This window comes from Carettochelys insculpta, chromosome 21, assembly GCF_033958435.1.
Source record: "Carettochelys insculpta isolate YL-2023 chromosome 21, ASM3395843v1, whole genome shotgun sequence".
Taxonomy (NCBI): domain Eukaryota; kingdom Metazoa; phylum Chordata; order Testudines; family Carettochelyidae; genus Carettochelys; species Carettochelys insculpta.
In genome coordinates, this window is record NC_134157.1 from 1173867 (window position 1) to 1193487 (window position 19621).

Sequence of the window (19621 nt, forward strand, 5' to 3'; positions counted from 1 at the left end):
AGTTTCCTCATTGGCACCTTTTCCAAACGCAGGCTCTGCTCTCTCCCCAGGCTGCTGCTGCTGTTCAACACAGACAGACAATGGGAGACACTCTCTCCTTTGTCCCAGCCTCCCGGCTGGTCTCCACACATGCACAGAAGGTGGAGCAGCTTCTCTCACAGACAACTTGCCATTCCCAGTGGATCAGCTGCTTTCCTGCACAGACACACAGGCACCTTCCTCGGCCCGGCCTGGAAGACTCTTCGCAGGTCTGTCTTGGCCACTAGTAGATGATGGGTTGGAATCGCTCCTTCCCTCCTTGAGCTGTGGCAGGCCACTCGGTTCAGAGCTCCAGGCAGTCCAGGGTTCCCTGCCCCGATCCGGGCTCACCTCTGCAGGATTCTCCTTAACCCTCAGCTCTGCCACTGCACATCCACGCTGCCTTGTCCAGCTTCTTTAATCTCGATTCAGTTTCCAGGTGCTGCCACTTCACAGTGGAGTTGCTCAGCGTGGTTGCAGGCTCTCAGGCTGATGCCCTCTGCACCCCACGATTCCTGGAAGAATCCCTTCAGTGTGCCAGGCTCCTTGCGGGTCACAAGCTCCCCGGGGTTAGGCCGTAGGCCCCTCTGCCCTCTGGGACTGACTCCAGCAGACATTCAGAGGAACCCCTTCTTCAGTGTGACACCCGCTCTCAAGGACCATGAGCACACTGTCTTGGGACAAACTCATTCAGCGTGTCAGCCTCCTCAGGGGTCACTTGTTCCTGGGGGTTGGGCCCTCGGCCCCTCCACCTTCTGGGACCGACTCCAACAGATTCCCAGGGGAAACCCCTCCTCAGGTGTGACACCCCCTCTCGAGGACCACGACCGCAGTTGCTTGGGTTCGGCCGCAGGCCCCTCCGCCTTGGGAAACTGCACCTCACTGCCCGTCAGCACACCTGGGTCTCGCAGGCCCCTCTTCTTCTTCCGTGGCGCCCGTCACTTACTACTGGATGCTCCATCCTCGGGGTGCAGAACATCCCACTTCTGACACCAGTGTGATGGGGTTCTGGGGTCCCCCAAGCTCTGCACCCTGTCCGCAGGCAGGAGACTCTCTCACTCAGCAGGAGAACAGCGGGTTTATTATCCGAGAGGACACAGCATCGTAGAGAGGAGTCAGTACAGCAGGCAGAGACAGCCAGTCCCATCCATGTTGAGGAGAGGAGGCCCCGAGGGGCCCCCAGAGCTGGGGCCTGGCCCCCTCCTTTGCCTCGCTCTCCCTCAGCCCAGACTAACAGCTTCCAACTCCCAGTTCCAATTCAAACCCGTCAGGCTCCACCTCCTCCTTTGTCTGCAGTACAAAGGTGTTACCTGGTCATCAAGGTTACCCTCAGCAGGAGCCTCACACCCTATGTGAGCCGCTCACACACACACAGGTATCCCCCACTCCATCACACCTGGGTGTGCTAGATCTGTAGGGGGTAGGGCCCAGGGGGTGTAAGGCCTGGGTGTGCTAGATCTGTAGGGGGCAGGGCCCAGGGGGTGTAAGGCCTGGGTGTGCTAGATCTGTAGGGGGCAGGTCCCAGGGGGTGTAGGACCTGGGTGTGCTAGATCTGTAGGGGGCAGGGCCCAGGGGGTGTAGGACCTGGGTGTGCTAGATCTGTAGGGGGCAGGGCCCAGGGGGTGTAGGACCTGGGTGTGGTAGATCTGTAGGGGGCAGGTCCCGGGGGGGTCTAAGGCCTGAGTGCGAGAGATCTGTAGGGGGCATGGCCTAGGGGGTGTAAGGCCTGGGTGTGCTAGATCTGTAGGGGGCAGGGCCCAGGGGGTGTAAGGCCTGGGTGTGCTAGAGCTGTAGGGGGCAGGGCCCAGGGGGTGCAGGGCCTGGGTGTGCTAGAACTGTAGGGGGCAGGGCCCAGGGGGTGTAGGACCTGGGTGTGCTAGAACTGTAGGGGGCAGGGCCCAGGGGGTGTAGGTCCTGGGTGTGCTAGATCTGTAGGGGGCAGGGCCCAGGGGGTGTAGGGCCTGGGTGTGCTAGATCTGTAGGGGGCAGGGCCCAGCAGGTATAGGGCCTGGGTGTGCTAGATCTGTAGGGGGCAGGGCCTAGGGGGTGTAGGACCTGGGTGTGCTAGATCTGTAGGGCGCAGGGCCCAGGGGGTGTAGGACCTGGGTGTGCTAGATCTGTAGGGGGCAGGGCCCGGGGGGGGTCTAAGGCCTGAGTATGAGAGATCTGTAGGGGGCAGGGCCTAGGGGGTGTAGGACCTGGGTGTGCTAGATCTGTAGGGGGCAGGGCCCAGGGGGTGTAGGGCCTGGGTGTGCTAGAACTGTAGGGGGCAGAGCCCAGGGGGTGTAGGCCCTGGGTGTGCTAGATTTGTAGGGGGCAGGGCCCAGGGGGTGTAAGGCCTGGGTGTGCTAGATCTGTAGGGGGCAGGGCCCAGGGGGTGTAAGGCCTGGGTGTGCTAGATGTGTAGGGGGCAGGGCCCAGGGGGTGTAGGACCTGGGTGTGCTAGATCTGTAGGGGGCAGGGCCCAGGGGGTGTAAGGCCTGGGTGTGCTATATCTGTAGGGGGCAGGGCCCAGGGCGTGTAGGGCCTGGGTGTGCTAGATCTGTAGGGGGCAGGGCCCAGGGGGTGTAAGGCCTGGGTGTGCTAGATGTGTAGGGGGCAGGGCCCAGCGGGTATAGGGCCTGGGTGTGCTAGATCTGTAGGGGGCAGGGCCCGGGGGGATGTCAGGCCTGGGTGTGCTAGAACTGTAGGGGGCAGGGCCCAGGGGGGTGTAGGACCTGGGTGTGCTAGATCTGTAGGGGGCAGGGCCCAGGGGGATGTAAGGCCTGGGTATGCTAGATCTGTAGGGGGCAGGGCCTAGGGGGTGTAGGACCTGGGTGTGCTAGATCTGTAGGGGGCAGGGCCTAGGGGGTGTAAGGCCTGAGTGCGCGAGATCTGTAGGGGGCAGGGCCTAGCGGGTGTAGGACCTGGGTATGCTAGATCTGTAGGGGGCAGGGCGTAGGGGGTGTAAGGCCTGGGTGTGCTAGATCTGTAGGGGGCAGGGCCCAGGGGGTGTAGGACCTGGGTGTGCTAGATCTGTAAGAGGCAGGGCCCAGGAGGTGTAAGGCCTGGGTGTGCTAGATCTGTAGGGGGCAGGGCCCAGGGGGTGTAGGGCCTGGGTGTGCTAGATCTGTAGGGGGCAGGGCCCCGGGGGTATAGGGCCTGGGTGTGCTAGATCTGTAGGGGGCAGGGCCCGGGGGGATGTAAGGCCTGGGTGTGCTAGAACTGTAGGGGGCAGGGTCCGGGGGTGTGTAGGACCTGGGTGTGCTAGATCTGTAGGGGGCAGGGCCCAGGGGGTGTAAGGCCTGGGTGTGCTAGATCTGTAGGGGGCAGAGCCTAGGGGGTATAAGGCCTGGGTGTGCTAGATCTGTAGGGGGCAGGGCCCTGGGGGTGTAGGGCCTGGATGTGCTAGAACTGTAGGGGGCAGGGCCCAGGGGGTGTAAGGCCTGGGTGTGCTAGTTCTGTACGGGGCAGGGCCCAGGGGGTGTAAGGCCTGGGTGTGCTAGATCTGTAGGGGGTAGGGCCCAGGGGGTGTAAGGCCTGGGTGTGCTAGATCTGTAGGGGGTAGGGCCCAGGGGGTGTAAGGCCTGGGTGTGCTAGATCTGTAGGGGGCAGGGCCCAGGGGGTGTAAGGCCTGGGTGTGCTAAATCTGTAGGGGGTAGGGCCCAGGGGGTGTAAGGCCTGGGTGTGCTAGATCTGTAGGGGGCAGGGCCCGGGGGGGGTGTAGGACCTGGGTGTGCTAGATCTGTAGGGGGCAGGGCCCAGGGGTGTAGGGCCCAGGGGGTTTAGGGCCTGGGTGTGCTAGATCTGTAGGGGGCAGGGCCCAGGGGGTGTAGGGCCTGGTTGTGCTAGAAGTGTAGGGGGTAGGGCCCAGGGGGTGTAAGGCCTGGGTGTGCTTGATCTTTAGGGGGCAGAGCCCAGGGGGTATAAGGCCTGGGTGTGCTAGATCTGTAGGGGGCAGGGCCCAGGGGGTGTAGGGCCTGGATGTCCTAGAACTGTAGGGGGCAGGGCCCAGGGGGTGTAGGGCCTGGGTGTGCTAGATCTGTAGGGGGCAGGGCCCAGGGGGTGTAAGGCCTGGGTGTGCTAGATCTGTAGGGGGTAGGGCCCAGGGGGTGTAGAGCCTGGGTGTGCTAGATCTGTAGGGGGCAGGGCCCAGGTGGTGTAAGGCCTGGGTGTGCTAGATCTGTAGGGGGCAGGGCCTGGCGGGGTGTAGGACCTGGGTGTGCTAGATCTGTAGGGGGCAGGGCCCCGGGGGATGTAAGGCCTGGGTGTGCTAGATCTGTAGGGGGCAGGGCCTAGTGGGTGTAGGACCTGGGTGTGCTAGATCTGTAGGGCGCAGGGCCCAGGGGGTGTAGGACCTGGGTGTGCTAAATCTGTAGGGGGCAGGGCCCAGGGGGTGTAGGACCTGGGTGTGCTAGATCTGTAGGGGGCAGGGCCCGGTGGGGTCTAAGGCCTGGGTGCGAGAGATCTGTAGGGGGCAGGGCCCAGGGGGTGTAAGGCCTGGGTGTGCTAGATCTGTAGGGGGCAGGGCCCAGGGGGTGTAGGACCTGGGTGTGCTAGATCTGTAGGGGGCAGGGCCCAGGGGGTGTAGGGCCTGGGTGTGCTAGATCTGTAGGGGGCAGGGCCCAGGGGGTGTAAGGCCTGGGTGTGCTAGATCTGTAGGGGTCAGGGCCTAGGGGTTGTAGGAGCTGGGTGTGCTAGATCTGTAGGGGGCAGGGCCCAGGGGGTGTAAGGCCTGGGTGTGCTAGATTTGTAGGGGGCAGGGCCTAGGGGGTGTAGGACCTGTGTGTGCTAGATCTGTAGGGGGCAGGGCCCAGGGGGTGTAAGGCCTGGGTGTGCTAGATCTGTAGGGGGCAGGGCCCAGGGGGTGTAAGGCCTGGGTGTGCTAGAGCTGTAGGGGGCAGGGCCCAGGGGGTGTAGGGCCTGGGTGTGGTAGATCTGTAGGGAACAGGGCCCAGGGGGATGTAAGGCCTGGGTGTGCTAGATCTGTAGGGGGCAGGGCCCAGGGGGTGCAGGGCCTGGGTGTGCTAGATCTGTAGGGGTAGGGCCCAGGGGGTGTAAGGCCTGAGTGTGCTAGATCTGTAGGGGGCAGGGCTCGGGGAGATGTAAGGCCTGGGTGTGCTAGATCTGTGGGGGGGAGAGCCCAGGGGATGTAGGACCTGGGTGTGCTAGATCTGTGGGGGGGCAGGGCCCAGGGGGTGTAAGGCCTGGGTGTGCTAGATCTGGGGGGGGGCAGGACCCAGGGGGTGTAGGACCTGGGTTTGCTAGATCTGTAGGGGGCAGGGCCCAGGGGGTGTAAGGCCTGGGTGTGGTAGATCTGTAGGGGGCAGGGCCTGGGGGTGTAAGGCCTGGGTGTGCTAGATCTGTAGGGGGCAGGGCCTGGGGGTGTGAGGCCTGGGTGTGCTAGATCTGTAGGGGGCAGGGCCCGGGGGTGTAGGGCCTGGGTGTGCTAGATCTGTAGGGGGCAGGGCCTGGGTGTGTAAGGCCTGGGTGTGCTAGATCTGTAGGGGGTAGGGCCTGGGGGTGTAAGGCCTGGGTGTGCTAGATCTGTAGGGGGCAGGGCCTGGGGGTGTAAGGCCTGGGTGTGCTCGCTATCAATAGCTATAAGTGTTGGTTTATACTGGATGTGCTGGTGGTATCAGGGCTGGGGCACAAAAGGACATGGTGCCTTTGTGGTAGATGGACACAGGGGTATAAAGCCCAGAGGCTGGAGGGGGTAGAATGCAGGATGAGTTGGTGGGACAGGGGCAGGATTTGGGAAAGACAGTATTATAATGCCATGCTCGGTGGAAAGCAGGGCTGGGACCTGCCTTTCCCCGATGGGCCAGGAGATGGCGGACCTGCGGAGGTTGAGAAATGTTCAAGTGCTGTAGAAACCCCATTTGGTTTCTCGGTGCAGTTGATAACCACTCTCAAGTTGCTTTTGACCTTGGTAAGGTGCTGATGTGCAAATGAGAAGAGGAGTTTCTGGGTCCCTTTAGGGAGCTTGATGCCTTGTCTGCTGGTGATAGTGTAGCTGGTAACGCCTGCTGCAGTAATTGAAGACAAGCCAGGCCCTGCTGCCACACTGACCTGGCCTCTGCTTTCTCTGTGCTGCATTAGCAAGCTCCACGCCTTCATCTGGGACTCAGCAGTGCTGGAGTTTGAAGCCTCCCAGAAGTGTGACCTGGTGACGACAGGGGAGCTCTTCTTCCGCTCTGGCTTTGGGATCGGGATGCGCAAAGACAGCCCGTGGAAGCAGAACGTCTCCCTGGCCATCCTCAAGTCTGTACCCAGCTCTCCAAGAGCACTCTGAGCTCTCCACACGTTGCACGTGCTAGACTGTGATGAGAGATGTATGTGTGCCAGCAGCTAGCATGGCCACGTGTCGGGCAGGGCTCTCGGGCGGCTTCTGCTGAGCTCACCTGTGCAGTGATTCCCAGCCAGTGGGACTGTGGACTAGCCCAAGCAGTGCTACAGAGCCCAGCAATGGAATCAGAGGCTTGATTCCACATGCTGAGCTATGGCAGGTCCAGGGGTAGCTTGAAGGTGAAAGTTCCTCCCAAGCTCAGCCTGAGGTCCCATGGTCTCAGCTGCAGGCAGAAATTTATCCCCACGCTTGGGGAGGGAAATGCTCAAGATGCCTCAGAACCACCTGCTAGAGAGAGTGGTGGTGAGAAGGAGATGAACTCCTCCTTTCCAGCTCTCGGAAAACAGAGGCTCTGTGGGCACTCTGCCTCCACACTCACTGTCTGTCTGATCCATGTGGGCTCAGTCTGCAACTGGAAAGCACTTTAAACTCTCCGCAGCCTCTGAGGGCCCAGCTGGGCTCTGCCTCCCACATGCAGCAATACCAGTCCCCACGATCCATGTATTAAAAGAGTTCTCCCAACAGTTCAAAGTTCCTGAGTCCAAGCCTGAGCCAGATCTAATCCAGCTCGACTCTCACGTGCTGGATGAGTTGGTGCCGACGTAGTTAGAAAACAGAGGACCATGGGCATAGTCCTTGGGCAAGCAAGAACCAGACACTTCACAGAGAGGTGTGAGAAACCGTTCCGTAGGAGACGTGCACTCCGGACAGCCTCCCTCCTAGCTCCATAGCAAAAGGCTGCCTTTGTCCTGAAGCGGATGAGTGTACAGCCCTGCCAAAGCCCGTGTTTATCCCTTGAATGCTGCTCTTGTCACTGCTGTTGATGTTCACCAGAGAATGGCCACCCCTCTGTTCACTTTCACTAAATGCTCAGCAGTAACAATTTTCTGTGGTAAGCAGCTCGACAGGTTAATTGTGCTGTGTGCTCAGAGGACTTCCTTGTTTATGGGATACTAGTACTGATGGGGTACAAGGCCAGGTACGGCCAGGCGGGGAGGGGGCAGCGCAGATTTTGGTAGGATGCAAACTGTGCATGCTGCGATGGGAGGGGCAGCGTGAGGAGAGCGGTTGCAGCAGTGTTACTCTGGCTTTTTTGGCTGCTAACTTCACAATTAGCTGATAGCAGCACTGCATCCTCTGCACACCGTCCAACCTGCTGCTGCTTACCAGCCTCTCTTCTCCATAGCTAAATGGAGTTTATCGCTGACTGGGGGCCAGGCAAGACCTCCTAGAAGCAGAAGATATAGAGTTTGCTGGATTTTAATTAGGATGGTCTCCTGGCAGCTAGTCAGCCCACTCTGCCCAGACCCCCCTGGCTCCCCATCTGTTCAGCCCGGGCATCTCTGTGCCGGAGAGGCGGCTTTTCCCCTGGGAGCGAAGCCCATTGGTGCAGGCGTGCAGGAGATGATGGCCAGGGAGCCCGTGAGCAGAGGGCAGCTCTGCACTTACCTGTCAGAGTTGCACCTTGTGGGTTAGCAGACAGGAGTGCTGTAGGCAGTGCTGAGTGCATGCGTGTGGACTGGAGCCATGCCGTGCACAGGCGTGGGATAGACATGCGTGCTGTGTGCTGTCTGCCTGGAGCCCGAAGGGCAGCGAGTGAGGCTGATGTAGGCAGGTCTGAGTGAGAAGAGCTGGTGTTGCTGCTGCCATTCGTTGCGAGTGCCCATTGAATCGGCCAGCCCCAGGCAGCGGTCTCCAGTGAATACTCTGTTGTCTCCGTGTGCTTTCAGGTCCCACGAGAATGGCTTCATGGAGGATTTGGACAAGACTTGGGTGAGGTATCAGGAGTGTGATTCCCGTAGCAATGCCCCAGCAACACTCACCTTTGAAAATATGGCAGGTTTGTTCGGCAAACCTCTTTCTTCCACTGGGGTCTCTAACCTCCTTTCCTTCTCTGTAGCCCTCTGTGCTTCCGTGGGGGCTGAACTCCACCTCTGGCTCTGCTGGCAGCTTGCTGTGTTGAGCTGTGCCCTGTTCCCACTGCAGGGCTCAGAAGAAGCTCTGGAAGGCCCCTGGCTGCAGCCCCTGATCATCCCTTTTGAGGCCCATTAGCGTTCTTGAGCTTTTCACTATCACTCACTCTGAGCATGCTATGGTGCAGTCACGGGCGGTCCCCAGGGCAGATACCAGCCTCCTAGCTGGAGCTGCAAAGGAACCAGGGCAGGAGAAAACACACCAAGCATCATGGGCCAGGAATGTGGGGGAGGCGACTTGCCTAGTGGGGAGAGCAGGACGTGTCCTGCATGGGCCCAGACCCACTGTGTGATTCAGTTTCTCCTACTACAAAATGGAGAGAATGAGACCAAACGGGGGCTGGGCAATTGGGAAGGAAGAATTGCAATGAGTTTTGTCTTGTTTCCTCTTTGTGAATTGTCTGCAAAGAGACAGCCATTGTCTCAGCCAGCCTCTCCCTTCAGTGACCCACCAGGAAGTCTCACCAGCAATGCTGCGTCAGTGACTCCTTCCCCAGCACTTTTCAGTGGTGTTTGGGGTCCCAGTGTCTGCAGAGCTGGTCAGGGTTCCCCAAACAAGTGTGAGAACCAGCCAGACAAAAGCAATTTCGTCCACCTCCTCCCACCAGAGACACGACACACCCCCACCTCCTTTGTCCTGCTCCTGGCTCAGAGTTTGTCACCGAAGATGTCACCATGGACGCAGGCGGTCATACTTGTGTGCTCCTCCCCCACCCCCGACTGGACACAGAGCTCCCTGACTAGCTAAACCCAACTGGCAAGCACTAGGCTTCTAGTGCATGCCTGGAAACGCTCCGGCGTGGCTGGTTTACAGCATCTGGCCCAGCAGCCCTCATCCCCAGTCACCGCTCCTCTTAGCCAGCCAGTACCAACATGACCTCAGCCCTAGCTTCCCTTAACAGTCTGCCACGTTCCCTTGGAATTTCCTCTTTGTGCTGCTAGGACATTTCCTGAAAGCAAGGGCAGAAAGGGGGTCAACACTTGAATCCACTACAGTAAAATCTGTAATTGAATCCACATAGAAAGGCTCTGCACTAGTCATCAGCCGCTGTACTCAACCCTTGGCCATGCTGGGGCAGAACAGTGGCTGCAAGAAGTGCCTGGCTTTCAGAGGGTTATTGTAGTGCTACAAGGGAAATGCAGTGTCATGATGCTCTTTCTATTGTCCTCTGTGTAACTTTCCTGCTTATTTCAGGTGTATTTATGCTGGTGGCTGGAGGTATTGTTGCCGGGATATTTTTAATATTCATAGAAATAGCTTACAAAAGGCATAAGGACGCGCGGAGGAAGCAGATGCAGCTGGCGTTTGCAGCCGTTAATGTGTGGCGGAAAAACCTGCAGGTAGGACAAACCGTTTTTAGAGCAAATCTCCAACAGGTGCGTTTTCCATCACTTCACCAAAGCAGGGACCACAGAGCTCTGGGATAGCACAGGGGCCCCTCCATCCTGTTCCTGGGGTCCCTACTAACCATGGGGGTGACTGTGCTGCTAGTGACCAAGCCATGCATACCCGGTCCTCTCTGGGGCAATTCCCCTTGGCACTAACAGACTGTCTGATGCAATCTCTCCCAGGAGGTGAGTTGTGCACAAATCTAGCCAGGACACCTGGCAAAAATCACTTCATTTTCAACTGTGCTCTCAGGGGTATGTGGCAATTGCTCGGCTGGAGATTATGTGCAAGAGGCGGGTCTCAGTCTGTTTGAGCAAACGGTGCCAGCACAGCAACTTTCAGCCGCCACCGACCTACCATTAGCTGACCCCAGATGACACAGCATTAAGCTGCTGTGGAGGAACACCCCATTCTGCTGCTGTCTGTGTGGGGAAAGCTCGCGTGACCGTTAGTGAAACCCGGCCAAAGCAACCCCCTGCATAAGTGCAGCAGCAACCTTCATAACTGGGCCCGATTCCAAAAGAGGTGGTGTGTGCTCTTGTCAATTGGATTCCATGGCTATGGAGACCTGCGTATCTCCGCAGGCCCCTGGTTCAGCTGTGGGTTAGTAATGCCAGTTGCTGTTTGCACACAGATTCCCCCGGCTCATTCCAAAGGGCCACTGCTTGCTGTGGATTCGCTTGTCCCCAAAGGGATCATTTCTTCTTGTCCCTCAAGCGAGGCGGGTCCGGAGGGAATCTGTTGTGTCTGACACCTTGTCATAGTGACAGAGGAGCCAGGGCCAGGTGGCTTGGCTCAACGTCCTTTCCCAGCTGCTACGGGATTAACTCTGGCTGTGTCCATGGCCCCAGTTTAGGGCGTCTGGAGTCTCTCTCAGAACTGCCTGGGCTGTTTCTCGGGTTTGGGGAAGCAAACCAGCATTTGAAGAGGCCCAGATCCTTTAGCTGACTAATGGAACCCACTGTCCAAAGCAAGAGCGAATGGAAGAGAGAGAGACAGCGATTGGGAACTGCACAGCGGGGGTGCTGCTGTAAAGAAGTGAAATGAAATGGCCATGTGACAGCAACCCTGACTGTGACCTGGGAAAGGGCTGCTCAGGCGTAACTGGCCTCCCTGAGAGCAACAATGGGGAAAGGAGGAGGAGCAGCTGCTATATACTCTATTAAACTGAGAGCACATGGCACTCGGCTCACTAATGGTATTGCAAAAGCCATTTCTGTTTCCCTTTGCTTCCAAAAAGCAGCAGCGCTGAAGCGGTTAAGTCTGCTGGGACAGAGCACTAGAGTCACACTGCCATTTTTCACTTGCCAACCTTCTAGAAAATACTGCACTGGGTCACTGGGCAGAATCTGTGGGACTGTGAGCTACGCATGTCACCCTGTGGGTATAAACAGAGTCTCATGATAAAGATCAGTTTGACAATGTAAGACTTTTCCACAGGAGGAAACGTCAGACCACTAGTATCTGGTACATTACTAGAAGGTAGGCAAGTGGAAAGATTTATTTGTTCAAACAAACAAACAAAAATAATGGGTTTTGGGATCACAGTTTTGCCATGGCTATTTCCTGAGATGCCATGGAAGAAAAAGACATTTCATTCCATCCATCTTGCTTTCTTTTCTGTTTCTGCATGTCTGCAAAAGAGAGTACTAAGAGGAGGAGGAAATGTATCCCCGAGCATGCACTACGCACCGGTGGGATACATTTTGGTTACCCCTGGGGGGTGGTAGAGCCAGACCTGGTTACTCCATCCCCATTCGAAAAGGTGACGCTCATTGGCAGTAAAGTAACTGGGGAGGAATTGTTTTACCAACCTGGTATCTGACTGGTCCCCGCTGCTTAGCACTACTCCTACACCCGGTGGCTGGTGCTCACAGCCTATGGTAACCAGGTCTGACCATCTAACACCCATGGCTCCATTTTGAGTTCTGTTTCTCTTTGAGTTCATGCCAACCCCAATGATGTCATAGCGCTAACGCTTTGCTTCTTTCCTTTTTTTCCCCCTTTTTTTCCTTTTCCTTTGGAAAACATTCAGCTTTGCTCAAATGCATCATTTAAATTTTTGAATACATTTTTTTACAGAATATTCATACAATGACTTCTCTTTCAATGCAGTCCTCTCTCTCTCTTGTGGCGCTAGGATTCAGCTTCAGAAAAGGCCCAGAGCATTTTTTTTTAGTGGTAGGTGCAGTATCTCACCTCTCGGTCTAGCTAGACTAGTTCTGGAAGCAAGGGGAAGGAGTCGTGCAGACATGTTTGTTAGGAACAAAATGTCATTTAGCCACGGAATTTTAAATGTCTCCCACGGGAACTGAGGTTAGCCATACAGACCTTTAAACGGACACAGAGGAGAGCAGGGCTGTTTCCCCAAAGGGGTTTGCATTCTCCAGATCCTGAGCCATTCCATCTAGTCACAGTAGTATGACAGCCCTTTTGTAATGCCTTATTCATGTGAGGGTCATGATGGCCCCTCATGGAGGAGTTGGGAGTGACACCAGCAGATCATTTCCAGTAGGACATAACATGGGGCAGTATTCAACTAGATTTAGAGATTCAAACAACACACTAGAAATCTAATCACTTATACATATTCATTTTAGGATAGAAAAAGTGGTAGAGCAGAACCTGACCCTAAAAAGAAAGCCACTTTTAGGTCCATCACCTCCACCCTGGCCTCCAGCTTCAAGAGACGTAGGTCCTCCAAAGATACGGTAAGAGGAAGAAGAACAATTCTGCCCTCTCTCTTTCTCTCTCTCTCTCTCTCTTTTCTGCCATCCCATCGACTACCACACACCCATCCTGGAGCTGCCAGTGTACATGCATAGCCTCATGTTTGTCAACAGTCAGTCAGTCAGTCTTCCCATGGACCTGAAAGGGTTCAGGGACTCCTGAGTGCAGGCAGGAGCTGGTCTGTGGTCCTGTGATGAGTCTGGAGATGCTACCAAGTTTTTGTTTTGTTTTTGACTGGATGAGTTTTGAGTTAACTCTGTTCTTTGAGCACTGTACTGGTGCTGACTTTTGGAAACCAATGAATATTTTTTCCTGTTCCTGAGTGTTCCTGTAAACTGTTTGTCATTGTATGCCTAAAATGATCACCCAGGTTTAATTTAGGCACTGTCTCACTTCACTGAGAGTCATGCGTGTCACATTCTCTGCTTGTGATTTTTGTTTGTGGTTGAGAGCATTTTGAGCTTATGGCTAAGTGCACAAGTTCTAACTGTCTCTGGTCTGGGCAGCATTAATTCTGCTCTGGAAGAGAGACACCGATGGCTGAGAGAGGAGTTTTTAAAAACTCAGCCTGATTCAAATAGTGTATTTCTCTGCTTGAGTACAGCTGCTCAGCTGAGACTGAGGAAGTCTGTACATAGCTGCCTCTAAAACCCCACTAATGTCAAACGGAAATCCCCTGTCCTCTCCAGTTAGTATTTCACAGAGCTCAGTCGGGCTGGGCTGGGGAGCTAAACGCCAGGGCCCCATCTGCGCCTGTGGCCTGGTGCCTTGTGTCGTATGCCACTCCCTACAGTTAGCTAATCTGCTGTAGCAGTGGGGTGTGGAAGAGCCGTTCTGGGGGCCAGGCAGCCCAATGAACAGGCGCTGAAATCAGCTGTTCATGCTGACCTCCAAATTTCTGCCCCGTGCAGGTTTGCTCAGGGCTGGTTCACGCACAGGCTGTTAGACACGTGGCTGGAAGTGGAGAGCCAGCTAATGAACGTGGGGTGGCAAATCACAGCCCAGCATGTTCTGCCATTTGCTTTGTCTGTAACACAGAGGCGTGGCCCACAGAGACTAGTGGGAGCGGGAGCGTCAGGAACCAGCATGTGATGGCCTGCATTGTTCCCAGTGCATGATGGGACACGGGGTGTCTCTGGGACGTGGCTCTGTATGCATGACAGTGAGTCCATTTTAGGTTAAAATGGGGGGCAGAGTGCAGTTTGGATCAGATCCGCTGTGCGTTGATCACCTGCCAACCAACCAAGCCCTCAGCTGGGCCGGGTTGCGCTGCCCCTTCCCTAGAAGCGGCTGCTGCTGTCAGCTTACTGTGTGGGGTCCTCTACCTTGGCTGTTGTCTCAGGGAATGCAGCACGTGCCAGCTGGTTCAGAGAGCAGAAGGGATGCTCCCCCAGCACCTTGAGGAGGCGGCCAGAGCCAGCAGGCTGGAATGAGCCCCAGCATCAGTGTGACTGGGGCTGCATGCTCCAGAGGGAGGAACTCGCAGTCTGTACTGACTCCACCTCAGACTCAGGACCGCTGAGCAGCAAGCAGGCAGGAGAGGAGCTGGCTTGTGATGTCTCCCTTTAAGGCACTGAGCAGGAGGGGCGGGGAGCGGAGCGTGAGTGAGGAGGCGGAAAGGTGGAGGTTGTGCGGGGGCTGGGCTAGGTGCAGAGTGGGGGGCTGCGGGGTTGGCATTTGGGATGGGTGTCTACCCCCAACACTAAGGAACCTGAGGGGGACATGAGCTTTGGTTCCAAACTCCGCGGCTCACTCGGAGTAAGGCGGGGGTGGTGTCCCAGGGGCATAGGAGCAGGGGAAGTGTTCTGGGCTAGAACAGCATTGTGGGAAGCTGGGTGCCCTGGCTGGGGCAAAAGGGTCAGGGAGCTGGGTCTGAGCCAGGCTAGCTGATGTCAGTGCTCTGCCTGGGGTGAGAGGAATTCAGTGCGCATGTCAGGCCTGCCTGGAGCCTGCGACATTTGTCACCTGCTCACCCATGTAGGTGGTGCTCACAGGCCAGCTCTGCCAATGCACAGCCACCTGGGCCCCAGCTCATGGGAGGGAAGGCGTGGAACCGTATCCCACCCAGCTACTCGCCACAGAGGTGCCCTACTCCCTGCTATTCAGCGCACACCGGCACCATGCCTCCCCCTGCTGCCAGCCCCACAGACAGCAGCGAAAGGACCTCACCTCTAGCCGGACTGTCATGCTCCTGGCCAGTACCCTGGCCTCACTCCTGCCCACCAAGCACGGCCTGTGGCCTCCCGCAGCAGGCACAGGAAGGTGCACGCCAGCACCACTTCAGTTCCCAGAGATCTCCTTGCATCTCATTATCTCAAGGATAGAGGGGAGGTGCTGGTTCCCTCTGGTGCTGGGGGCTGTGGGGGAGGCTCTGCCAGATCAGGGGATTCTGCAGCTGCTCTTCCTTGGGCACCAGGTGCCGTGGCCCAGATCTGGGCACCTTTCCCTCTAGGCCAGCCTGGCTGCTGCGCTGGTCCCCGGAAGAGAGGCTAGTTCCACACAGACCTTGGCACAGTACCCGAGGGTAGATTAACCATGTTAGAGTGTTTTCTGTTCTTTGTCACTCCAAGGCAGCCTTGGGGTTGTTTGGGCATCTGAACTTCATTTCCATACCCTGACATGTTTGGGTTTCTTCTCCGGTTAACGGTAATGCTGCATTTCTTGGCTTCAAGGTGCTTGGTTTGGGGCTAATGCCAACACTCTGCAATGTACGTTACCCTCCAGTCCTGATAAGTGCTCTCAGCATGAACTCCACCTGAACCACTTTTATCTGGACAGTTCCTTGGGTTTCAAAAGATTGTTCAGAATGTTGTATCTGAACATTAGCCAAGAAACCAAACAAACGCTGCCCCGTATCTGCCGCTGAGTGACAGATGCATCGTTTTGACCCGAAAGCCTTGTCTTGGCCAAACTCACCAGTCCCAAGGCTGCTGGAGGCCAGACTGGTGCAGCCGGAATGTGCTGGCCAGTGCTATTCAAATCAGCCGGAGCAGGCACGCAAGTTCCCTCCCCTGCCTGCCCTCCAAATTTTCCTGTGCAGCCCCCTGCAATGCTCTACCCCACACATTGCCTTGCATGTGTGTGGACACACCTCCACACCTGCACACGTGCACGCACTATTGCCGACTCTTGGAGCAACACCATTTTACGTGCTGCTGGAGCCAGTCTCTGCCAGTGAGTCTGCTCATTCTGAGTCCTTCCCAAGAGGAAACTAACCCTCTGGTTGTCCACCTCCTGGAGAAGAGCTGTGGTGGGTGAAGTGTCAGCATCTCCCACTCCCAGGGGCCACAGAAGTTTTGGGGTAAAGGGGCTACAGTGGCGGGAGCAGCTCAGGCAGGCTCTGTCCCTAATGTGAGCAAGGGGCCAGAGTGCTGCTCCCTGTCTCCACTTGCCACCCCTGTCACGCCAGGCCTGCAAAGGGGGAGAGGACTCCCTACCACTCTCCTGGCGGAGGGGTGTAGAGCCCCTGGAGAACATTCCCTCCAGGGCAGCTGTGGAGCTGAGGAAGGAGAACCGAGGTTGGACTGTAGACATGCCAGCAATTACTGGGTGGGAAGGACCAGCACAGAGAATTTGTGAATGGGAATGGTTGGGTTGGGCAGTAGCTGGAAGCAGCATTTTATACTCATGTGCCTGATATGAACTCAGCTGGGAGAGCTCCAGGCACAGGGCTCATCCCTCCATGCCGCACAGTTGTCGATATGTGGCCACTGGCGGGGTGGGGGGAAACAGAGGTCTAAAACTGGAAGAGTGACCAAGACCACACATTTCTATAGACTCCCGTAAGGTCAGGGCCAAGCTTCTGATGTCTGGGTGGCAGACAAAAGGCTTTTTTGGAGTTGGTGCTGCAGTGCGTAACACACGCACACACATGCACACACACACGCACACACAAATCCATGTATGGCCAGTCTTCCTCCCTAGCTGTTTCCGCTTTCAAAATGGCGACGTTGCCTCCTCTCAGTGGGTTTGAGGCCCTTCACAAAGACGGCTGTGCCTCCCACGTCTTCAGTCAAACTGAAGCCAAGTTGTTTTCAGAGCAGCGCCGTCAGAAGGCAGAAGATAGCCTTGTGCAATGCCAGTGAATGGAATTGGGCACCATCTTTGCTAAGGGCAGCCTGGTAAGTCCCACTGAGGTGGTAGGACGTGACAGCCATTTTGAAAGAGAGAACAGTCATGGTGTGTTTTCTGATGCAGACCATTACCCTTCAGTCTCTGCTCATGGAGACACTTTCATTTTTGACAAATCATGGGGAAATGTCCTTAAAAGCTCTTCTGAAAACTATCCATTGTGTCAAATATGCTCAGGAGTCACCTCTCAGCTGGGGTTGGGGTGGCTAGACAACGGTTGTGGTTTTGGGACAATTGAAGGCTCTATCTTAACATTAACTTTACCTCATAAACTTACTAAGGAAATTACTTCTTGTGTAACACCCAGTGACAGCATAGAGTCCCCCATAACACCAGTAAGCTTCACACAAAGACCCACCAAAGCACACTGTTCGTGTAGATTCAGCTCAGTAGTCCTTAGATGGCATTTGAGAGCCTGTAACTTCCACACACAAACTAGAGATGCACATAATCGCGCTAGAAACAGTACAGAACAGCAAAAGCCCAGAGACAGAATAAGATGAACAGTCATAAAAAAAGACCAACGCAAAGCACAAATAAACTCCAGACAGTCTCTGATGAGCCCACTGAGAGCCATGCAATCCACCAAAAGCCACGTCCTTGTAGACCCCACCTCCAGTCCCAGACTGCCCTGGAGAAATCCTGAGCGTCTTTATTCCACACACGAGATGCCGCCCACCCTGCTAGCCAGAGGCGTGCTCATTGTATTGCCAGTTTCTGTCCTGTTCAGCACAGAAACCCTTCTCTGGGCTCAGGAAGGGGGGCTCCAGCAGGGCAAAGGGAAGTTTCTGGTAGGGGACAAGGCAAGGGAGGGAGACAATTGTCTCTGCGACCTGATTTTTCTATACAGAGACCCAAATGGAGGAAAGTGGGAAGCTCCTCTGTGGCACATGATTCAGCACCCTGTGGATTCTCCTTCCTCTGGTTTTCAAGAGCTCTGGCTCAGGCATTAGCTGTGGAGGGGGGTATTATTCTATCAACGTAACAAGGAGATGGGACTGGCTGTTCCTGTCGGGGATCCGTAAACACCCTCAGTTTCCTTCTGGCTGGTGAGGCACCCTCTCCTCAAGCTCGTGGGGGTGGACTTGGCAGCTGTAGTGCAGAGTGTGATGCTGCCAGGCAAGGAGCTCGTGAGCAGGAGGGAATTCTGCCTAGTTTAGAAGACTCTTCATGGGGTGGGAGAAATTTTGGGTACTGGCAGTTCCAAGCAATTTCTGCTCCCTACCCGTATAGCCAATGAGTTGTGCAGCACGGGAGGGGTGGCCGGAGGGGCCCTTTCCAAATGAGCTATTTCCAAACTTTACCTGTCGGAAAAGCGGAAACCAAATTCCAGCCTGTACCTTTATCGCATGACATACGGTGGCATTTTCACAGCACCAGCAGGTTTTCCACAACTAAATCATGGGGCACATTTCTGTACCTACTGGAGGGGAAAGGTCAAAAGCAGAGGGTTGGGAACATGAAAGCCAAGTGCCTTGAACTAAAAGTCACTGTAGGCAGCTCGGTGATAAGTGACCCAATGGACTGGCTCAAATTGGTGGTGTTGGCCTGACAGCTCCTCACAGACGCTGAGACAGAATTGCTCAGTGAGCACTATATAAGCTGCCATATTCTGTAGAAACGGTCCTGTCTCTGGGGAGCTCTCATCCCAGCACAGCTTAGGAAGGCTTTGGGCACTGCCTGCAGCACCCTGTAGCAAAGCTTTGATTGCGTTTTTAATTGACTCGGAGACCTCCGCAGTGTTCCTGCTGTTGCATCATCCCTGAGTGCTACCCCGTAGGGACACCTGTTTGACTGAGTTGAGCCAGGCAAGCAAGTGCCAGACCTGCTAACCCCTTGCACTCCGTGTCTCTGTATTTGTCTTTTGCAGCAGTATCACCCCACAGACATCACTGGGCAACTCAACCTCTCTGACCCCTCAGTAAGCACTGTGGTGTGACGCCTCCAGCAGGAGCCATCTGCCCTCCTCTGAGACGGCCCAGCCCAGGACTTCCCTCCAAAGGGTCACTGATGGGTTCTTAGTGGTGAGTTTACAGCGATGCCTCTTCCATCCCTACACAGTGACATTGGTGTACATCTCCTCCCTTCCTGAGCCTGCTGGCACCTGGCACCCCAGATTTCACTGCAGAGCTATGGACCGTTCTGGAGCTGGCCTGGACAGAGCTGATCACTTCTGGTCATGGTACTTTTTTGACTCGATATTGCAACTGGCTGCAGATGAGTTGGACTTATGGCCCGAGGCAATGGCTCTGAACAGCAGGTGGTGTCTGCCCTCCCCACGGAACAGCAGCAGGAAAAGCAGGGGAGGAACAGACGGCTACACACACCTGATGTCCTTTGCAGGAGGAAAAGGAGACCTTGCTGAGACCTTGGTTGTTCCTAAGCCCCTGTATGGAACACCACAGCCCATGCCGCATACTTCACCTGGCACAAGAGCAGCGTTCCTGGCACAGGAGAGATTCCAGTGCTGCCAGCAGATTGGCAGAGCGCCCACAGCCAGGTTTGTTTCCCATGGCGATGTGCACCTCAGTGCATAGAGCATTTATCCCGCACACGGCTGGAAGAGGAGAGGGAACATTGCTCAAGCTGGCTGTGACGTGGTCTGTGAGGACTAGAGCTGGTGGATCCTGTCTACAGCTCAGCATGCCAGGACGTGTCAGCCGCTCTTCGAGCAGCTCGTTTCAGGGAGCAGAGGTAGTCTCACAGTCTGCTGATGGAACACGGGGTCTCTAGCTAGAGCCTTTTCTCCAGCTCTCTGCATTTCCAACTGACGATAAAGTCCACAGCTGCCTATTCACCCACCACTCCAATCTGCAGGATGCCACCCCCTCACTTTTCCCACATTAGCAGTCTGTTTTTGTGCAGCCCTCTGCTAGAGGAGTCGCCCTGGTCCCCAACACCTTCCCTCCCCCAGGCTCCCCCATGGTGGCACCACTCTATGCTGCTGGGATACAGTTGGCTGCTTGATGAGGTCTTGGCAGTGTGCTGGGTGCTCCCATCTCCTGCCGTCAGCACACGGGACATTTTCAAGGGTCAGGCCAGGCTGAGCCC

General features: G+C 56.1%; 1 protein-coding gene across 1 annotated transcript in view; it reads left to right on the forward strand.

Annotated features, from left to right (window-relative positions):
• GRIN1 (glutamate ionotropic receptor NMDA type subunit 1) overlaps positions 1 to 18509 on the forward strand; it is a 96208-nt gene extending 77699 nt beyond the window's left edge. Inside the window, exons 19-24 of the mRNA XM_075015847.1 lie at positions 6100 to 6261; positions 8077 to 8186; positions 9515 to 9660; positions 11825 to 11890; positions 12310 to 12420; positions 18441 to 18509. Coding sequence (XP_074871948.1) covers positions 6100 to 6261; positions 8077 to 8186; positions 9515 to 9660; positions 11825 to 11890; positions 12310 to 12420; positions 18441 to 18509 — 664 coding nt within the window. The remainder of the gene's footprint in view (positions 1 to 6099; positions 6262 to 8076; positions 8187 to 9514; positions 9661 to 11824; positions 11891 to 12309; positions 12421 to 18440) is intronic.
• Positions 18510 to 19621: the final 1112 nt, after the last annotated feature.